Source organism: Dama dama, chromosome 14 (genome assembly GCF_033118175.1).
Source record: "Dama dama isolate Ldn47 chromosome 14, ASM3311817v1, whole genome shotgun sequence".
Taxonomy (NCBI): domain Eukaryota; kingdom Metazoa; phylum Chordata; class Mammalia; order Artiodactyla; family Cervidae; genus Dama; species Dama dama.
The window spans coordinates 69649939-69666449 of NC_083694.1; the positions used below are offsets into that span (position 1 = coordinate 69649939).

At 48.5% G+C, this 16511-nt stretch overlaps 1 protein-coding gene across 6 annotated transcripts in view; it reads left to right on the plus strand.

Moving 5' to 3' along the window:
* The window catches only part of LAMB3 (laminin subunit beta 3), a 42716-nt gene that overhangs the window by 7915 nt on the left and 18290 nt on the right, over window positions 1-16511 (plus strand). For all 6 annotated transcript variants that reach the window (XM_061161042.1, XM_061161037.1, XM_061161039.1 and 3 more), the window contains 5 exons: window positions 8585-8699; window positions 9222-9295; window positions 13382-13573; window positions 14064-14127; window positions 14480-14673. In XM_061161042.1, the coding sequence (XP_061017025.1) occupies window positions 8585-8699; window positions 9222-9295; window positions 13382-13573; window positions 14064-14127; window positions 14480-14673 (639 nt within the window). The remainder of the gene's footprint in view (window positions 1-8584; window positions 8700-9221; window positions 9296-13381; window positions 13574-14063; window positions 14128-14479; window positions 14674-16511) is intronic.

Below are 16511 nucleotides of genomic sequence, written 5' to 3' on the forward strand. Positions count from 1 at the left end.
TGGCTGGGCTGCATGTGACCCCGAGGGTCAGCCGTGATCTCTGCCAGGTGGGCCCTGGCAGGGGCTGAGCCATGACCTTCAGTTATTTCTGGGCTGGTGCACGCTGCTTGGGAACCAGCGGGGTTTTGCCTGGAAGCTTTCCAGCCCTGATTTCTGCTCCTGACAAAGTCTCCTCCAATGTTGTGTCTGTTCCCTTAAATGCTTTATTTATCCCCCACCCCCCCGTTTCTGGGGGAAAACTTAATTATCCAGCTGCCTTAATAACAGTCTTAAACAGTGCATTCCTCAGGTTAATTAGCTGTGTAAGCCAAACAGCTGTCATTTTTATCTCTTGGAAACAAGCTGAGGAGCAGTAGCCAGTTGACATCCCTTCCTCTTAACATATACACGCACACACCCCACATAAGCACACTCAAACCCACAGGCACACACCCAACAACCATTGCCTTTCTGTGTTTGACAGACATCTGTTTTCTTGACCTCTGGCATGGCTAGAGTGTACACACAGAATGTGAGAATGTGTTCATATCCATCCTGAGGTCCTTGTCCTCTGCTCACAGAGGACTTTGAGCCTGTCTCTGACCAAAATATCTGCTCTCCTGTTTCCTAGGAGATCTTAGCAGATCTGAAACTTGCAAAGCTCCTGCCATTGCGAATCTTCATTTGGATGAAACATCGTTGAGTTCTTTGTTTAAAATCCAGATGCCCTTGGGAAAGGCGTCATATTAATCTATCATCATTTATATTTCAACAAGGGTTTGCTTATCAGAAAATTAGCTGTGGCTTTTGCAAAGGGTCCCAAGAGAATGAGACCAAGAATGAATAAGTTTAGAAGAGATAGCAGAAAATGAAAAAGGTCACTGGTGAAAAGAGTTGCTATCAGAGGGAAGCAAAACTTGGGCTGTGGAATGTGAAATTTGGGGGTCCTGGTTCTTTTGGACTGGGGAGTGTGTCTTTTGGGATTAAAAGGAAGGAAGAGAGTAGAAAGGTGAGATGGAAACCTGGACACAAACTTGGGTAGCCTCACAACTTTGTTGGCCTGGCTTCTCACACCATTGCTTCTTGAATCAGGTTCCTAGAAGCTCTCTGGGCAGTGCCTTGCTTCTTTGCCCTCAGCGGCAAAAGGAATCGCTGTCAATCATAGAACTTTCAGAGGTCCAGGCATGCAAACCAACTATCTGCACTCAGGTCTAGGAGGGCACCTCTGTTTCTGGAGAAGTCTGGGCAGGGGGTGAGGCTGCCCTTACTAGGGGAGAAGAGAAGGAGCATCCTGAAAACCAACTCTAGTCCCTGCAATGTCCCATGGTTGTCACATGACTGCTGTGTCCCTTGAAGCACTACAGGATGAGAAGGTTTGGAGACGGAGAGCCCAGGAGCAGAATCCCTGCTTCTTCTCTTCCTAGTCGTGTGAATTTGGACACATTTCTTAGCTTCTCTAGGACTTGCCTTCCTAATCTGTCAAATGAAGATACCCACTTTTGATCCAATATGCCTACCTCAGAGATTTTGGAAGGATAAAATGAGATAATGTATGTATCATGCTCAGGTCAGAGCCTCAGTTCAGTTCGGTTGCTCAGTCGTGTCCGACTCTTTGAGACCCCATGGACTGTAGCACACCAGGTTTCCCTGTCTATCACCAATTCCCAGAGCTTACTCAAACTCATATCCATCGAGTCGGCGATGCCATCCAACCGTCTATCCTCTGTTGCCCCTTCTCCTCCTGCCTTCACTCTTTCCCAGGGTCAGGTCTTTTACAATGAGTCAGCTCTTTGCATCAGGTGGCCAAAGTAATGGAGTTTCATTTTCAACATCAGTCCTTCCAATGAATATTCAGGACTGATTTCCTTTAGGATGGACTGGTTGGATGTCCTTGCAGTCCAAGGGACTTTCAAGAGCCTTCTCCAACACCACAGTTAAAAAACATCAATTCTTCGGCACTCAGCTTTCTTTATGGTCCAACTCTCAACGTCCATACATGACTACTGGAAAAACCACAGACTTGACTTGACGGACCTTTGTTGGCAAAGTGATGTCTCTGCTTTTTAATATGCTGCCTAGGTTGGTCATAGTTTTTCTTCCAAGGAGCAAGTGTCTTTTAATTTCTTGGCTGTGGTCACCATCTGCAGTGATTTTGGAGCCCAGAAAAATAAAGTCAGCCACTGTTTCCATTGTTTCCCCACCTATTTGCCATGAAGTGATGGGACCGGATGCCATGATCTTAGTTTTTTTTTTCCTGAATGTTGAGTTTTAAGCCAACTTTTTCACTCTCCTCTTTCATTTTCATCAAGAGGCTCTTTAGTTCTTCTTCACTTTCTGCCATAAGGGTGGTATCATCTGTGTATCTCAGGTTATTAATATTTCTTCCATCAGTCTTGATTCCAGCTTGTGCTTCATCCAGCCTGGTATTTCACATGATGTACTCTGCATATAAGTTAAATAAGCAGGGTGACAATATATAGCCTTGACGTACTCCTTTCCCAACTTAGAGCCAGTCTGTTGTTCCATGTCCAGTTCTAACTGCTGCTTCTTGACCTGCATACAGATTTCTCAAGAGGCAAGTCAGGTGGTCTGGTATTCCCATCTCTTGAAGAATTTTCCACAGTTTGTTGTGATCCACACAGTCAAAGGCTTTGGTGTAGTCAATGAAACAGAAGTAGATGTTTTTCTGGAACTCTCTTGCTTTTTTGATGATCCAGTGGATGTTGGCAATTTGATCTCTGGTTCCTCTGCCTTTTCTAAAATCATCTTGAATATCTGGAAGTTCACAGTTCATATATTGTTGAAACCTGGCTTGGAGAATTTTGAGCATTACTTTGCTAGTGTGTGAGATAAGTGCAATTCTGTGGTAGTTTGAACATTCTTTGGCATTGCCTTTCTTTGGGATTGGAATGAAAACTGACCTTTTCCAGTCCCATGGCCATTGCTGAGTTTTCCAAATTTGTTGGTATATTGAGTGCAGCACTTTCACAGAATCATCTTTTAGGATTTGAAATAGCTCAACTGGAATCCCATCACCTCCACTAGCTTTGTTCATAGTGATGCTTCCTAAGGCCCACTTGACTTCGCATTCCCGGATGTCTGGCTCTAGGTGAGTGATCACACCATCATGGTTATCTGGGTCACGAAGATCTTTTTTGTATAGTTCTTCTGCATATTTTTGCCACCTTTTCTTCTATCTTCTGCTTCTGTTAGGTCCATACCATTTCTGTCCTTTATTGTGCCCATCTTTGCATGAAATATTCCCTTGGTATCACTGATTTTCTTGAAGAGATCTCTAGTCTTTCCCATTCTATTGTTTTCCTCTATTTCTTTGCACTGATCACCGAGGAAGGCTTTCTTATCTCTCCTTGCTGTGCTTTGGAACTCTGTGTTCAGATGGGTATATCTTTCCTTTTCTCCTTGCCTTTAGCTTCTCTTCTTTTCTCAGCTATTATACTCATGCAGTGTAATTTTGGAGTGTTGTGTTATTCATCATTTTGGTCATCAGCTTCAGAACTGAGCTTTCTGAACTTGGTTTCGATGGAGATAAGAGCTGTACTGAGTCAAGGTTTTGGTCAAGATGTTAGTTCATGACAGTGCTTCATAGCACTGGGGGTCGACTCCCACCTGGCCCCAAAACAGGCCCTGATTCTTCACCTTTTCTGGCAATATCCATTGACATATAAATGATGAGGCTTGTGGATCTCAGGAGCTTCCCAGGTGGCTCAGTGGCAAAGAATCTGCCTGCCAAGTAGGAGACTCAGGAGACGCCGGTTTGATCCCTGTGTCGGTAAGATCTCCTGGAGTAGAAAAATAGCAGTGCACTCCAGCATTCTTACCTGGGAAATCCCATGGATAGAGGAACCTGCTGGGCTATGGTCCATGGGGTCGCAAAGAGTCAGCCATGACTGAGCACGCACACACACACACACATGGATCACAGTGGGAGTCTGGTGGAGACCTTGCTGATCAAGGCCTTCAGGGTCCTTTCTTTCCCTGCTCACTTTGCTGGGAAGAGTGCTTCTCCAGCACCATGTTTGGCCAATGTCTTATTTTTCTCTTACTTCTTTTGCATTCTTGTTTGGAGTGTCTTTAACCTCTGAGCAGATAAGCTGGAGTTGGGGAGAATTCTAATAACATGTTAGAGCAAGAAGGAGCTTCATTATCTCATCCCACCCCTGCACTTTACCAATGAGGGAGCTGAAGTGGAGAGAATGTCTTGTAGGCAGCTGCATTTTTTTTTTTTTTTTGGATCCCGGATGTCTTTCTTTTGGCCCTGGCCGACAGTCATGACCCTGACTTCAGCTCCTTAAATGGACATAGGTCGTCTCTGACTTGCTCGGGGGAGGGAGCTGGGCCATGGCTAAGCAGAGCCTGTTTTCCCATTTCCCTCCAGAATTTGCTCCCTTTTCTGCTAAGACACAGAGCTTTGATTTGCCTTGCCTTCCTTGTTCCACCCTCTCCACTGTGACTGAGGCTCCCGCTGTCTCCTTTGCCCTCCTGTAGTTCTCTGGTTTGTCTTCCAGCCAGACTGCTGAGCTTCTAGAAAACTCCGGGATAAGGGAAAAGGCCCAGCCTTTCCAGACGGAGAATGAGCAGGAGCCAAGCTGGCTGGAGGCCTGACAGGCTGAATGGATAATAACGCTGCGTCTCTGAGGTAGCCCGGCCAGGGGAGTGCTGGCCAAATGACCCCCGAGAGGGAGGCAGCTGCGGTTGGGAGCTTCCATCTCCAGGAGAGACAGAGGCATGTAACACACAAGAGGGGAAGGGCCTTGTGTTGAGAATCTCTCTTTCATACACACACACACACACACAGTCACACTCACACACATGTACTGCATGTAGACATACAGGAATAAAATAGAAAGGGAAACTGAGGCCCAGAAAGAGAAGGAATTGGCAGCTTGTCTTCACGTGGGCTTGTGCCATAGGCCGCCCTAATTCGGGCCTCCGTCCCTCTGGCTGGTTGACAAGCAGAGCTGCATAAAATACCTGTCCCAAGCCTGGTGGCTTAGCCTGTGTCTGAGGATTGAGATAAGTCCCTCCTTTAGCTACGTTACTGTGGAGAAGGCACGTAGGTGTTCAGCTCGTGAGGTCATCTGATCCGTCTGTCACTGTCTGTACATGCGGAGGCAGGTGGCGGGGGCTGGGGTACCCCAGACTGACTGTGAAGACAGGGAGGAGACAGGGCAGCGAGCCCATGCTGAGTGTCCTGGGCCTTCTGAGTTTGTTTAAAACAAGGCCTGGATATAAATGTTCAGATATATTCAAGGCATCAAAAATTATTAAAAAATAACCAAGAAAAAACAGTTACCAGTGATCCCATTTCCCAGAGGTAATTAGGTTAAGCCGTATGCAGTTGCCATTTTTGTAGGTTAAGATAGCTGAATATCAGCCATTTCATTTGGTTCAGCCTAATATATTGGTGCAGTGCCTTCTGCCTACCGATTCCTTAAAAAATATGTATTTGTGATCATGATGTGTATACAAGCTTATGCCCAACTTTTTTCATAAAACATTATGTTTTTTTTCATAAAACATTGTAAGCATTTCCCCCATGCAATTAAAATCTTTCTGTCAACAGTCTTTTCAAAAGTTACATAATATTTCATCATTTGGGAATATCAAGGGCATTTCCCGAGTCCCAGGTTGAGCTGTTCTAGGTCCTGTGTCCCATGGCCCAAGGAAAAAAAGAGCCTTGTTTCTGGCACTCTCTTGGCCAGAGAACAGGCTGGGATCCGTTCCCAGCAAGCCCGGAGGATCTTGGATGACAGGTCACCGGGAGGCGGCTGGCCCTCGTCTCTCCGCGGGCCACGTGCTGAGTGCAGACAGAGGATGGGGGGTGGGGAAGTTTGCCTCTGAGAGGCCGGGCAGAGTAGGCAGAAGGGCGTGCCTGCGCCAGGGACCAGAATAGGATCCTGGAGGAGACTCAGATGCCAGCAAGAGGCGGCTTTTGCCCAGAAAGGATTATTTTAAGTGCTCAGGTGTTTGTTCTAGCCACTGACATTCCTGCAGTCTCCGTGCTAACTGAGCGAGGTTAGCCTGACAAACCAGCTTTCTTCCCAGAGCATTTTCTCTGCTGTGGTCAGGCTCAGGGTCGGACCGAGCCCTGTGGGTGAGACAGAGATGGTCACCCTTGACTGTGCTTCCTTCCCGCGATGTTGGTGCACGCAGGTGGCTTCCTAGTGGAGATCAGAGGATGGCAGAGAGGGAAGAATGGCGGGGAGGAGAGAGAGAGGAGAGGAGAAGAGAAGGGCGTGAGGAGGGACCCTGTCTGGTGCTGGGGCCAGCACTGGCCGCCAGTCAACGGGAAAGGCACAGAGCCGCTTGGAGCTTCAGCCTTCTCACACCTGCAATGGGAATAATATTACATGTAGGGCGGTTGTCAGGCTTAAATAGTTATTGCACTGACACTCTTGATACAGTACCTAGCATGTGGTAGGGCCTCTGGTCATTTCATATTGATTTTGGTCACCTCCTCACCCCCTCACCCTTCTCTTTAAACTCCCAGGAAAGGAGGGTCGAGTAATAATATAAATGAAAGTGCTAGCCTTTCCTGAGCATTTACTATTCATTCCAAAAGTTTTTACAGAGGGCCTACTAAGTGCTGGGCTCTTTGCTGAGCAACTGGGATACAGCAGAAAGGAAAGTAAGTTCTGCCCTCATGGAGTCTACATTCTAACAGGGGGAGGCAGAGGGCAAGTTAACACAGTGAGCAAATGCATGGACAAGAAAGGAACAGTATGTCAAGTGGAGATATTACTATGAAGAAGAATGTAGCCCGGCAAAGGATGGACAGTGGTTGCTGTTTTATATAAGGCATGCGTGCCAGCCGTTATGTGAATGCTAAACATCTCCCCACAACATTTTTTTTAAGTATTTAGTAATCATTTAAAATTCTCTTTCATTACAGTTTATCACAGGATATTGAATATAGTTCCCTGTGCTACACAGCAGGACCTTGTTGTTTATCTGTTTTATATGTAATAGTCTGTATCTGCTAATCCCCAACTCCTAATTTGACCCTCCCCACTGCCACACCTTTCCCCTTTGGTAACCATAATTCTACTCTCTCTGTCTGTGAGTCCATTTCCATTTTATAAATAGATTCATTTATATCATACCAAAATTACTGTTTAATAAAGCACTTTGGGAAGTGATGAGGACACCTCCAAGCACCAGGAAGGGGAAAATCCTCTTGTTTTGCAGATTGGTGGTGGGAGCTGGAGAGTGGGGTGGGAAGTAGAGGCTCACAGAGCCAGGACTCCTGGCTCCCCTCCAGCATCGTCCACTGTTCCAGGCTTTGTTCAGTGGCCCTGGGGGAAGAGCAGTGTTGGGTGAAGAGTTTCTGTAACTCAAGGCACAGGCTCAGCATGTTAACTCTTCCCTTCGGGACTGAGCTGTCAGCTTCACAGTTTCAGCAGACATCACCCATTCTGATGGATCAGCCTCCCCAGCTTAGGGCCTTCCCTGGATGGGACCAAGGTTCAGAGGCTGCAAGGCCTCAGAGATGGCTACCTGAGCTTCCTCCTGGTTCTGGTGAGTGGAGGCTTAGAGGAAACAGAGGCAGGGGATGTGGGGAGGTACAGTCGCCTCTGCCCAGAAGGACTTGCAATTCAGGGAGGTTCTCATCCAAGCCTTGCTTTAACATGTGTGTCAATCTGGAGCCCTCTGAAAAGTGTTCTTTCTGCTGGACATGGGACCGTGGTTACTCAGAGAAAACAGGTTTCATGTGTGTGGCATGAAGAACCTAGGCAAGGACATGGTGTCTCAGTGGGGTGTGTGTGCACGCATGCGCCAGGGCAAACACATGCAAATGTATGCACATTGACGCACTATGGACAAACTGAAAGAACAAGGGCCAGTCCTCTGGCTGTGTTCTTTTCCTTGATGATCTCTGCCCTGCCCTGGAGCCTGTGGTGTTCAGATCTCTCTTGTCTCACTCCAGGGCATGGGCAGACCAGGTAAGGTGATGTTTTGGGGGGACTTCCCTGGTGAGGCTGTTTCCTCCTTGGCTGCCCACTTTAACCAAGATCTTCATGGGGAAGAGACTCTGCCTTCAGCCCCAGGGCTGCAGACTTCTACCTTCCTGACTTTGGGACACCTGCCTACAGAGCTCCATCTGGTTGGACACCCTGGGCTTCTCTCCTGTGGGTCAGTTCAGTTCAGTTCAGTTCAGTCACTCAGTTGTGTCTGACTCTTTGCGACCCCATAGACTGCAGCATGCCAGGCCTCTCTGTCCATCACCAACTCCTGGAGTTTACTCCAACTCATGTCCGTTGAGTCAGGGATGCCATCCAACCATCTCATCCTCTGTTGTCCCCTTCTCCTTCCGCCTTCAATCCTTCCCAGCATCAGGGTCTTTTCCAATGAGTTAGCTCTTCCCATCAGGTGGCCAAAGTATTGGAGTTTCAGCTTCAGCATCAGTCCTTCCAATGAACACCCAGGACTGATCTCCTTTAGGATGGACTGGTTGAATCTCCTTGCAGTCCAAGGGACTCTCAAGAGTCTTCTCTAAGACCACAGTTCAAAAGCATCCATTCTTCAGCGGGAGAAGTCCCAGTATACAAAGGCCCCGCCTCTGAGTCTCTGGTGTCCTCTGCAGTGGCAGATGAAATGCTGCAAGTGTGACTCCAGATTGGCTCACAATTACAACGGTCACCGAGTGGAGAATGTGGTTTCATCCTCGGGCCCCATGCGCTGGTGGCAGTCACAGAATGGTAAGCGCCTGCCACTGCCTCCAGGAGCCCATGCATGTTGGGCTCCCGTAGGATGTGGAGGGTGCCCTGGGGCCCTTTGGGTTTTCCCATGTCTTTCTTATGGTGGTGGGACATGGGTGGTTGATGAGCAGAACCTTCTGTCTTTGTATTTGAGGCCTTTCAGATGTTGTAGGTAGAAGAACTTATTGGAGGTTAATGAAAAGGTAAGAAGAGAGAGAAATGCCTTCATTCCATCCTACTTAGTCACAGTGGGCTTGCTGAAGGCACTGGGCTTTGGGAACAGATGTGTGTTGGCCTGAGGAGTTGAAAGTCTAAAGGTTTTAAAGACATCAAGTGACAGTGGGAAGGAAATGTGGCCGAGAAGACATGGGATCTTGAATAGGTGATGTGAGTAGAAACGTACTGGTACCACGCCTCTTTGAGAGGGAAATGGGAAAATCAGTTAGAGGGTTTCTGATTTCCTGGAGCCTGGGAAGTTAGATGGTCTCTGCTCTAAAGTTCCTGGCTTTTGTGTCTTTCCAGATGTGAGCCCCGTCTTTCTGCAGCTGGACCTGGACAGGAAATTCCAGCTTCAGGACATCATGATGGATTTTAAGGTGTGCTTCCTGGGTATGGCAGTAGATGAGAGAGGGGGGACTCTGGGCCAAGTGGGCTTGGACTCATGGGGAGCCCAGAGTCCTTGTCTCTCCAGGCTGGTGGTGATGGTACCACATGCTGCGTACCTTCCTCATGTTGGGGCAAGGCTTAACCCTGAGCCTATATCATGGTGAAGCAGAGGTACCACTTCTGGAAGATCAGGGGCACCTCCAGGCCCATGTTATCCTCTATCTTTCTGCACCCCCACCCTTGGCCCATCCAATTAATTCAGTTCTTCCAAGACCAGTTCTACTTATACAGTTGTGTAATAGCCACTTATACGGTTGTGTATTCTTGGTATACTCTGTTTTAATAACTTTGCTGATGAGATTGAGTTTAACCAATAGCAAGGAACTGGCCAAGCCACATGTGAGATGTGCTTTCAGAGTCATCGGCTCATTCAGTGCTATTACTTCTCAGGTTTTGCTTTGAGCTAGTCTTTGGAGATATGCCTTTTGGAAGGGCACATTTTCATTCATTAGTGACAGGGTCTTTTCTTTTCCTTTACAGAGATTTGATTTCATTCTTTCTACAGAAATAGTCAAATATTTAATAATAAAGCTTGATTGATGAGAATAGACGATTAGGATAGGTAATATTGAGCTGTGAATACAAAGCAATAGGACCTAATATCCTACATGACTGAGGAAGTTGCTTTAAGAACCTCACTTCAAGAATGATAAAAAGGAAAGTGTTAGTTGCTTAGTCATGTCCAACTCTTTGCAATTCCATGGACTGTAGCCCACCAGGTTCCTCTTTCCATGGAATTCTCCAGGCAAGAATACTGGATGGGTTGCCATTCCCTTCTCCATGGGGTCTTCCTGACCCAGGGAAGATGCAGGGTCTCCTGCATTGCAGACATATTCTTTACCTTCTGAGTCACCTAGGAGGCCTCAAGAATAGGTCTCAAGTATTTTGAGAAATGCTAGAGCCATTTGAATAAATACCCAGTCTCTAATGGTGACAACTTTGAAGGGCAACATTCATTTGGGTGGATACTCATAGTCTCATTGCTTTGTCATTACCCATTCATTTATTTGTCCATTCTTGCTACACACATATTGAACATAGATTATATTCTGTTAAAAAGCTGAATAAAACTAGATCACAATCCTCAAATTGCTTTGGTATGTATAGGGAAGACAAAGAACCTTGTCTAGCAGGACAGTGGGAGGTGTGTTCTGACATTGGTAGGAAGAAGTACTAGGGACCTTGGCAAGGGGGCACCCAGCTTGATCTGTCTTTGGTGGGGATGGTCAGAGCATGCACGCACGGGAATATGAAACTTCTTAGGGAGGTAATAGCCAGGTGAAGGTTAAGTTCATTCCAGGCAAAGAGAATAGCAAAGTACAACGATTAAGAAGCAAGAGGCAAGAACGTATATAATTGAGGGAGGGGGCAAAAGAATGCACACAGGGTCTGGAAGGGCAAATGTGTATACGGTGGTGAGCGGCAAGGATGTGGAAGGCTACAGACTGAGAGATGAGTTTACAGATGTAAACTGAAGGAGAGTGGATGAAAGATTCATGTATTCATTCAACAAATGTACTGAGTGACTATTATGTGCTAGATGCTGGGGGTGCAGCTGTGAACAGCTAGACAGGGGATGCCTGTGGTTTACTGTCATGGTTCTCAGCCAGCTTATATCTGGCCAGTTGTAGACCAATGTGTGGTTGGTACAGCTGTGGGCATGCTGTTGACATCTAGTGAGTGGAGGTCAGGGGTACTGCTAACCATCCTATAATGATGAGGACGGTCCCCATGACAAGGCCTTATCCAACTCCAGATATTAACAGTGCCAAGGTTGGGAAACCCTGGTCTGGTGGGAGAAAAATAAAAACAAAACAGGAAACCAACAAATAAGTAATGGGAAATTGTGGTGACATTTACGACGGCAGCAAATGAGATCCCAGAATAGGAAATGATGTGGTGGGTGGGCAGGGTGTGGGCAGAAGAACGCAGGTTAGGTGGGTATAAAAAGATTTCTGTGAGGAAGTGACATTTAGCTGAGAACAAAAGAAAGAACCCACCCGGGGAGAGGAGTACTCCAGGCCAAGGAAGCCCCGTGAACAAAGGCTCTGAGGAGGGGGCAAACGGGCTGTGACTGAGGGCTTGAGGAGATGGAGGTGCACAGTGGCATGGTCAGGAGTTCAGATTTATTCAAGAAGAGTGAGCAGAGGACTTGGACAGACAATCCTCCAAAGAGGACACACGGAGGGCCAACAGGTCCATGAAAAGAAGCTCAGCATCATTAACCATCAGGGAAAAGCAAGTGAAAACCACAGTGAGGTGTCACGTCACACCTGCCAGGATGGCTAGCATTAAAAAGATCAGGGGGTCCCCTGGTGGGGTAGTGGTTAGGATTCCAGCCTTTCACGGCCATGGCCCGGGTTTAATCCCTGTAGTCCGGGAACATCCCACAAGCCATGTGGCATGGGCCAAAAGAAAAAAGATGAGGTAAGTGTTGGTGAGGATGTGGAGAAAAGGGAACACTTGTTTACTCTTAGAGGGAATGTAGATTGGTGTAACCACTGTGGAAAGCAGTATGAAAGTTCCTCAAAAAGTTATTAAAAAAAAAAGTTTACCATATGATCCTGCAATCCCACTTCCAGTTGTAAATTGGAAGAAAATGAAGTCACTGTCTCAAAGAGATGTCTGTAATGCCCATGTTCATTACAGTATTATTCACAATAACCAGGAGATGAAAACAACCTAAGTGTCTATCAGTGGACGAATGGGTAAAGAAAATGTCACGTACACACACATCCATATACAGATACACACGTGTAACACACACACACACACACACACACACACACACACACAGACTAGAATATTCAGCCATGAAGAAGGAGGGAGATCTTGTGACAGCATGAATGGACTTTGAGGGCATTCTGCTAAGTCAACTGAGACAGACGGAAAGACGAATACCACGTGTCTTCACATATATAGGAAATCTTAAAAACCTGAACTCACCAACGTAGAGAAGAAGATGGTGGTTGCCAGGGGCTGGAGGGAGGGGGAGATGGGGGGGTGCTCCTCATAGGATATAAAGGTCCAGGTATAAGATGAATAAGTTCTGAAGATCTAATGGACACTGTGGTGACAATTATATTTATTAACACTGTACTAGACACCTGGAAGTCGTTAAGAGAGTAGACCTGAAATGTTATCGTGATACAGAAAAAGATTATTATGTAAGAGGATAGACATGTTAACTCACCTTATTGTAATAATCATTCTGTAACATATATGACTATCAAATCATCACATTTGATACACCTTAAACTGACATATTGCATAGCCATAATATCTCAATAAAGCTTGGAAAGAAACAGAGTGGGAAAGCCATTGGGAGGTTTTGAGGAGAGAAGAGTCACAGCCCATTTTACATTTGAGAAAGGAGGTTCTGTTTGTGTGGAGGTTGGATTTATGAACCCAAAGAAGCATTCCTAGCTGGGAGCTGTTAGCATAAAGAGAACACGGAAAGTCGTGAGAAATGGATGGAATCACTGAGGGCAGAAGTAGGCCAGTGCAGACCCATCGAAGGGTCTCCTGCAGGGAGTGATGTGATTAGATAACCCTGCAGGTGAAGTGTGGGGGCGTGGCTTGGAGAGCCTGGGCGGAAGCTGGGCTTGAGTTCCAGGCTGTTGCAGGAATCCAGGCTCAGTGCAGTCAGGGGCCTGAGCTCTGACCACGGCTGTGGGACAAAAAAGAGGAAAGGACAGAATCAGTGTCTGGTTCTAGGAAGCCCAGTGGGAGAATTTTCTCGCCTGACTGCCTGGGTGGTGGGCTGAGTAGGGATCGTACCTTCTGGAAGTGAGATCTGCTTTCTCTCACTTTCCAGAAGCAGGGAAAACCTGCTGGGGCCCATGGTTTGCCAGGAGGATTGGACCGCAGTGCCCCTGAACCCACTTGCTCCGTGCGGCCCTCCTTCTCCCTCCTCGCTGGGGTTCTCAGGGGCCCCCAGCACTTAAGAGCATCTTCCTGTGACCGTGTCCCCCAGGCGGGGTCGCTCAGGTCCCCCTCCCCGTGTGTCCCTGCAGGGGCCTGTGCCTGCTGGCATGCTGATCGAGCGCTCCTCGGACTTCGGCAAGACCTGGCAGGTGTACCAGTACCTGGCTGCCGACTGCAGCTCCGCCTTCCCTTGGGTCCACCAGGGCCAACCCCAGAGCTGGCAGGACACTCGGTGCCAGCCTCTGCCCCAGAGGCCTAACGGGCGCCCGAATGGGGCCAAGGTACGAGGGGGCACCCTGAAAAATAGGTGTGGGGAGAGGCTTCCCACTTCCCATTCCTCACGTGCTCACCCAGGCTTTGGGGAGTCCGTGAGAACCCTCCCCCTCCTTCGGGCAGAGCCTTGCTCTCTCCTGAGCTCCCCGACAGTGGCCCCTCTAGGAGAAGTACGTGTGAGTGCGTGCTCAGTCATGTCTGACTGCGACCCCATGGACTGTAGCCCGCCAGGCCCCTCTGTCTGTGGGATTTTCCAGGCAAGAGTACTGGAGTGGGGTGCCATTTCCTCCTCCAGGGGATCTTCCTAACCCAGGGATCAAACCCAGATCTCTTGTGGCTCCACGTTGGCAGACATATGCTTAACCACTGTGCCACCTGGCAAGGAGCCCTCTGGACACCCTCAGGACACTTGGCGGGGCACTGATGGAAAAGAGGCCCTCTGGGCTTGGGCCAAAGCTCGCCTCTTCCTCGGGTCTGCCCTTACCCCCCTCTCTGCAGGTTCAGCTCAACCTTATGGATTTAGCCTCTGGGATCCCAGCCACACAAAGTCAAAAAATTCAAGGTCAGTGTGGCTACTCCTCTAGCCCGTGGGACTGTGGGTAGAGAACAAAACAGGCTTGCAGCTCAGATGGTGGACATTTCCTAGTCTTTGCTGTCTTGGTCAGCGTGGTTGGATTGAACACTGGCCCTGCTTAAGCCCGTAGGGGTATGGTGCTGGCCCAGCCACTCAAAAGGCCCGAGTCAGGGTGGTGGTGGTGGGGGTCTTTTGTGTTGTGGGAGGGAAGATGGGAGGTGAGGCCAGAGTTCCTTTCCTTATCATCCTGCTCTAGGAGACTCTGCGTCTAAATTCTTTTTTTTTTTCTCCTTTTCCCCCCACTCCCGCCCCCTCCCTCCTCACTGTTCGTTCCCTGCAGAGCTGGGGGAGATCACCAACTTGAGGGTTAACTTCACCAAGCTGGCGCCTGTGCCCCAGAGGGGCTACCACCCTCCCAGCGCCTACTACGCTGTGTCCCAGTTGCGTCTGCAAGGGAGCTGCCTCTGTCACGGCCATGCGGACCGCTGTGTCCCCAGTTCCAGAACTCCTGCCAGCCCCTCCACCGCCGTGCAGGTGGCAGCCCAGGGCGGGAAGGGAGAGGGGAGCGGGCAGGGCCAGGGCAGACTGCGGGCATCCTCGGGACCCCTGGAGAGGGGAGGGGCACTACACTTAAGACTTGATTATTTACTGTTTTAGCGATGGCGAAGATGAGTGTAAACGGTTATCGTTTTCAAGGTCCCATTTGATAGCACTTCTTTGGACCTGCTTTATGATTTGAGATGATTTTTTATTCAGTAACACAGACGTATATATAAGTTTAAGTATACATGTTATATACATGTAAGTAGAAGTATATGCATGGGTGTTGCAAGGAGCTTAAGGCATTGATTCTCAGCCCTGGCTGCACATCATAATTTCCCAGGAAGCTAAAAAGATCGCCCAGATCCCTACCTCCAGACACTCTAATTGTATTATTATTATTTAAAGCTCCCGGTGATTCTAACATCTTGCCTGGATTGAGAGCCCCTGGCTTGGGGACTCTGAAGTCCCATTTAGGGGTGAAATGTGGGACAGGATGAGGGAACAGAGTCGAACAAGGATGCTAAGTTCACCCCAGAGCAGCTGAGTCAGATGCGTCAGGGATAGAAAGAGAAGCTCCAGCTTAACAAGTGACCCAGGGGCGTTTGCTGGGAAACCAAGCTTGAGGGCCATCAGCAGGGGTGAGAGACCCTTGGACCAAGTAGCAGAGGGAGCTGTCATTTCAGTTTCCTGGTTCTTCTACAATATTAACACACGGGAGCAGGATACTTGTTCTAGTGATAAAGGCACACGATGAGGTCCTATCAGGTGGCCTGCTAGGGAAACTAAGGGGACAGGAGCATTGGGCAGCCTTTTCCTTTCCACTTTCTGGGCCAGTGCTTCCCCCAGGCTGCAGAGGAGGCCAGAGGGAGACCGGTGCCTGGGATATGTCAGCCGTTAGGGCCCAAAAACACAAGACCAGAACCCAGGCTGGGCGTGATCACTGGCATATGAGGATGTAGAGGGGGGCGAGGGCCTGCCCAGCCCTGGTGTTTCTCAACGCTGGCTACCCCATGGGAACACCACTTTATAAAGTACCAATGTCTGGGCCTTGTCCCTGAGATTGGATGGAACTGGGCCTGGGCATTATATATATATATATCTACATATATATATGTTACAAAGCTCCTCAAATAATGCTTAAGTGCATCCAGAGTTGAAATCCATGGAGTTAGAGAGAGCAGGCAGGCCTGATGAAGGTTGTGCTATTCCAGCTGGGCAGGATCTCGCTGGTGAATAGAACGAGAAGGGGCTTCTAGGAAGGAAGAAAGACTTCAGTACAGGCCACAAGGTGGGGAGAAGTGGGGCTTATGCAGGGAGCAGCCAGTTCAGCTCAGCTGTGCTGTTAGGAGCGAGTGGAGGGCGAGCAAGGAGCAAGCACGGTGCAGGTCCCCGATGCCAGCCCGCGGGTGGTGAGCTTAATTTGGAAGATGATTAGCACACAATTGCTGTTCTATTTCTGTAGCTTAATGAGTCTAGTAACAATTCATCATCGCAGTCTCATTAGCCAAACAACTGCAGTCATAGCTTGTTGGAATATAAATCTCCAGAGGGCCCACAAGAATTGCGGTTTACCAACAAGGCTGTGTGAGCACCTTCCAGGTGCTGTTTTGCATTGGGCAGTACGGGGATGGCCAGATGCCAGGACCGGGCTTTTACAAACCCAACAGGAGGAGCAGTGTAGATGTGCAAGCATGCACACACACATGTATGTACACACATGCACACGCGCACCACACAAGCCGGCCTCTCGTGTGTCAGAGGAGCTCAGTGAAGGCTGGAGGAGCTGGGGTCTGAGCTGGACCCTGGGGTCTAAGCCGAGTGGGAGGGTC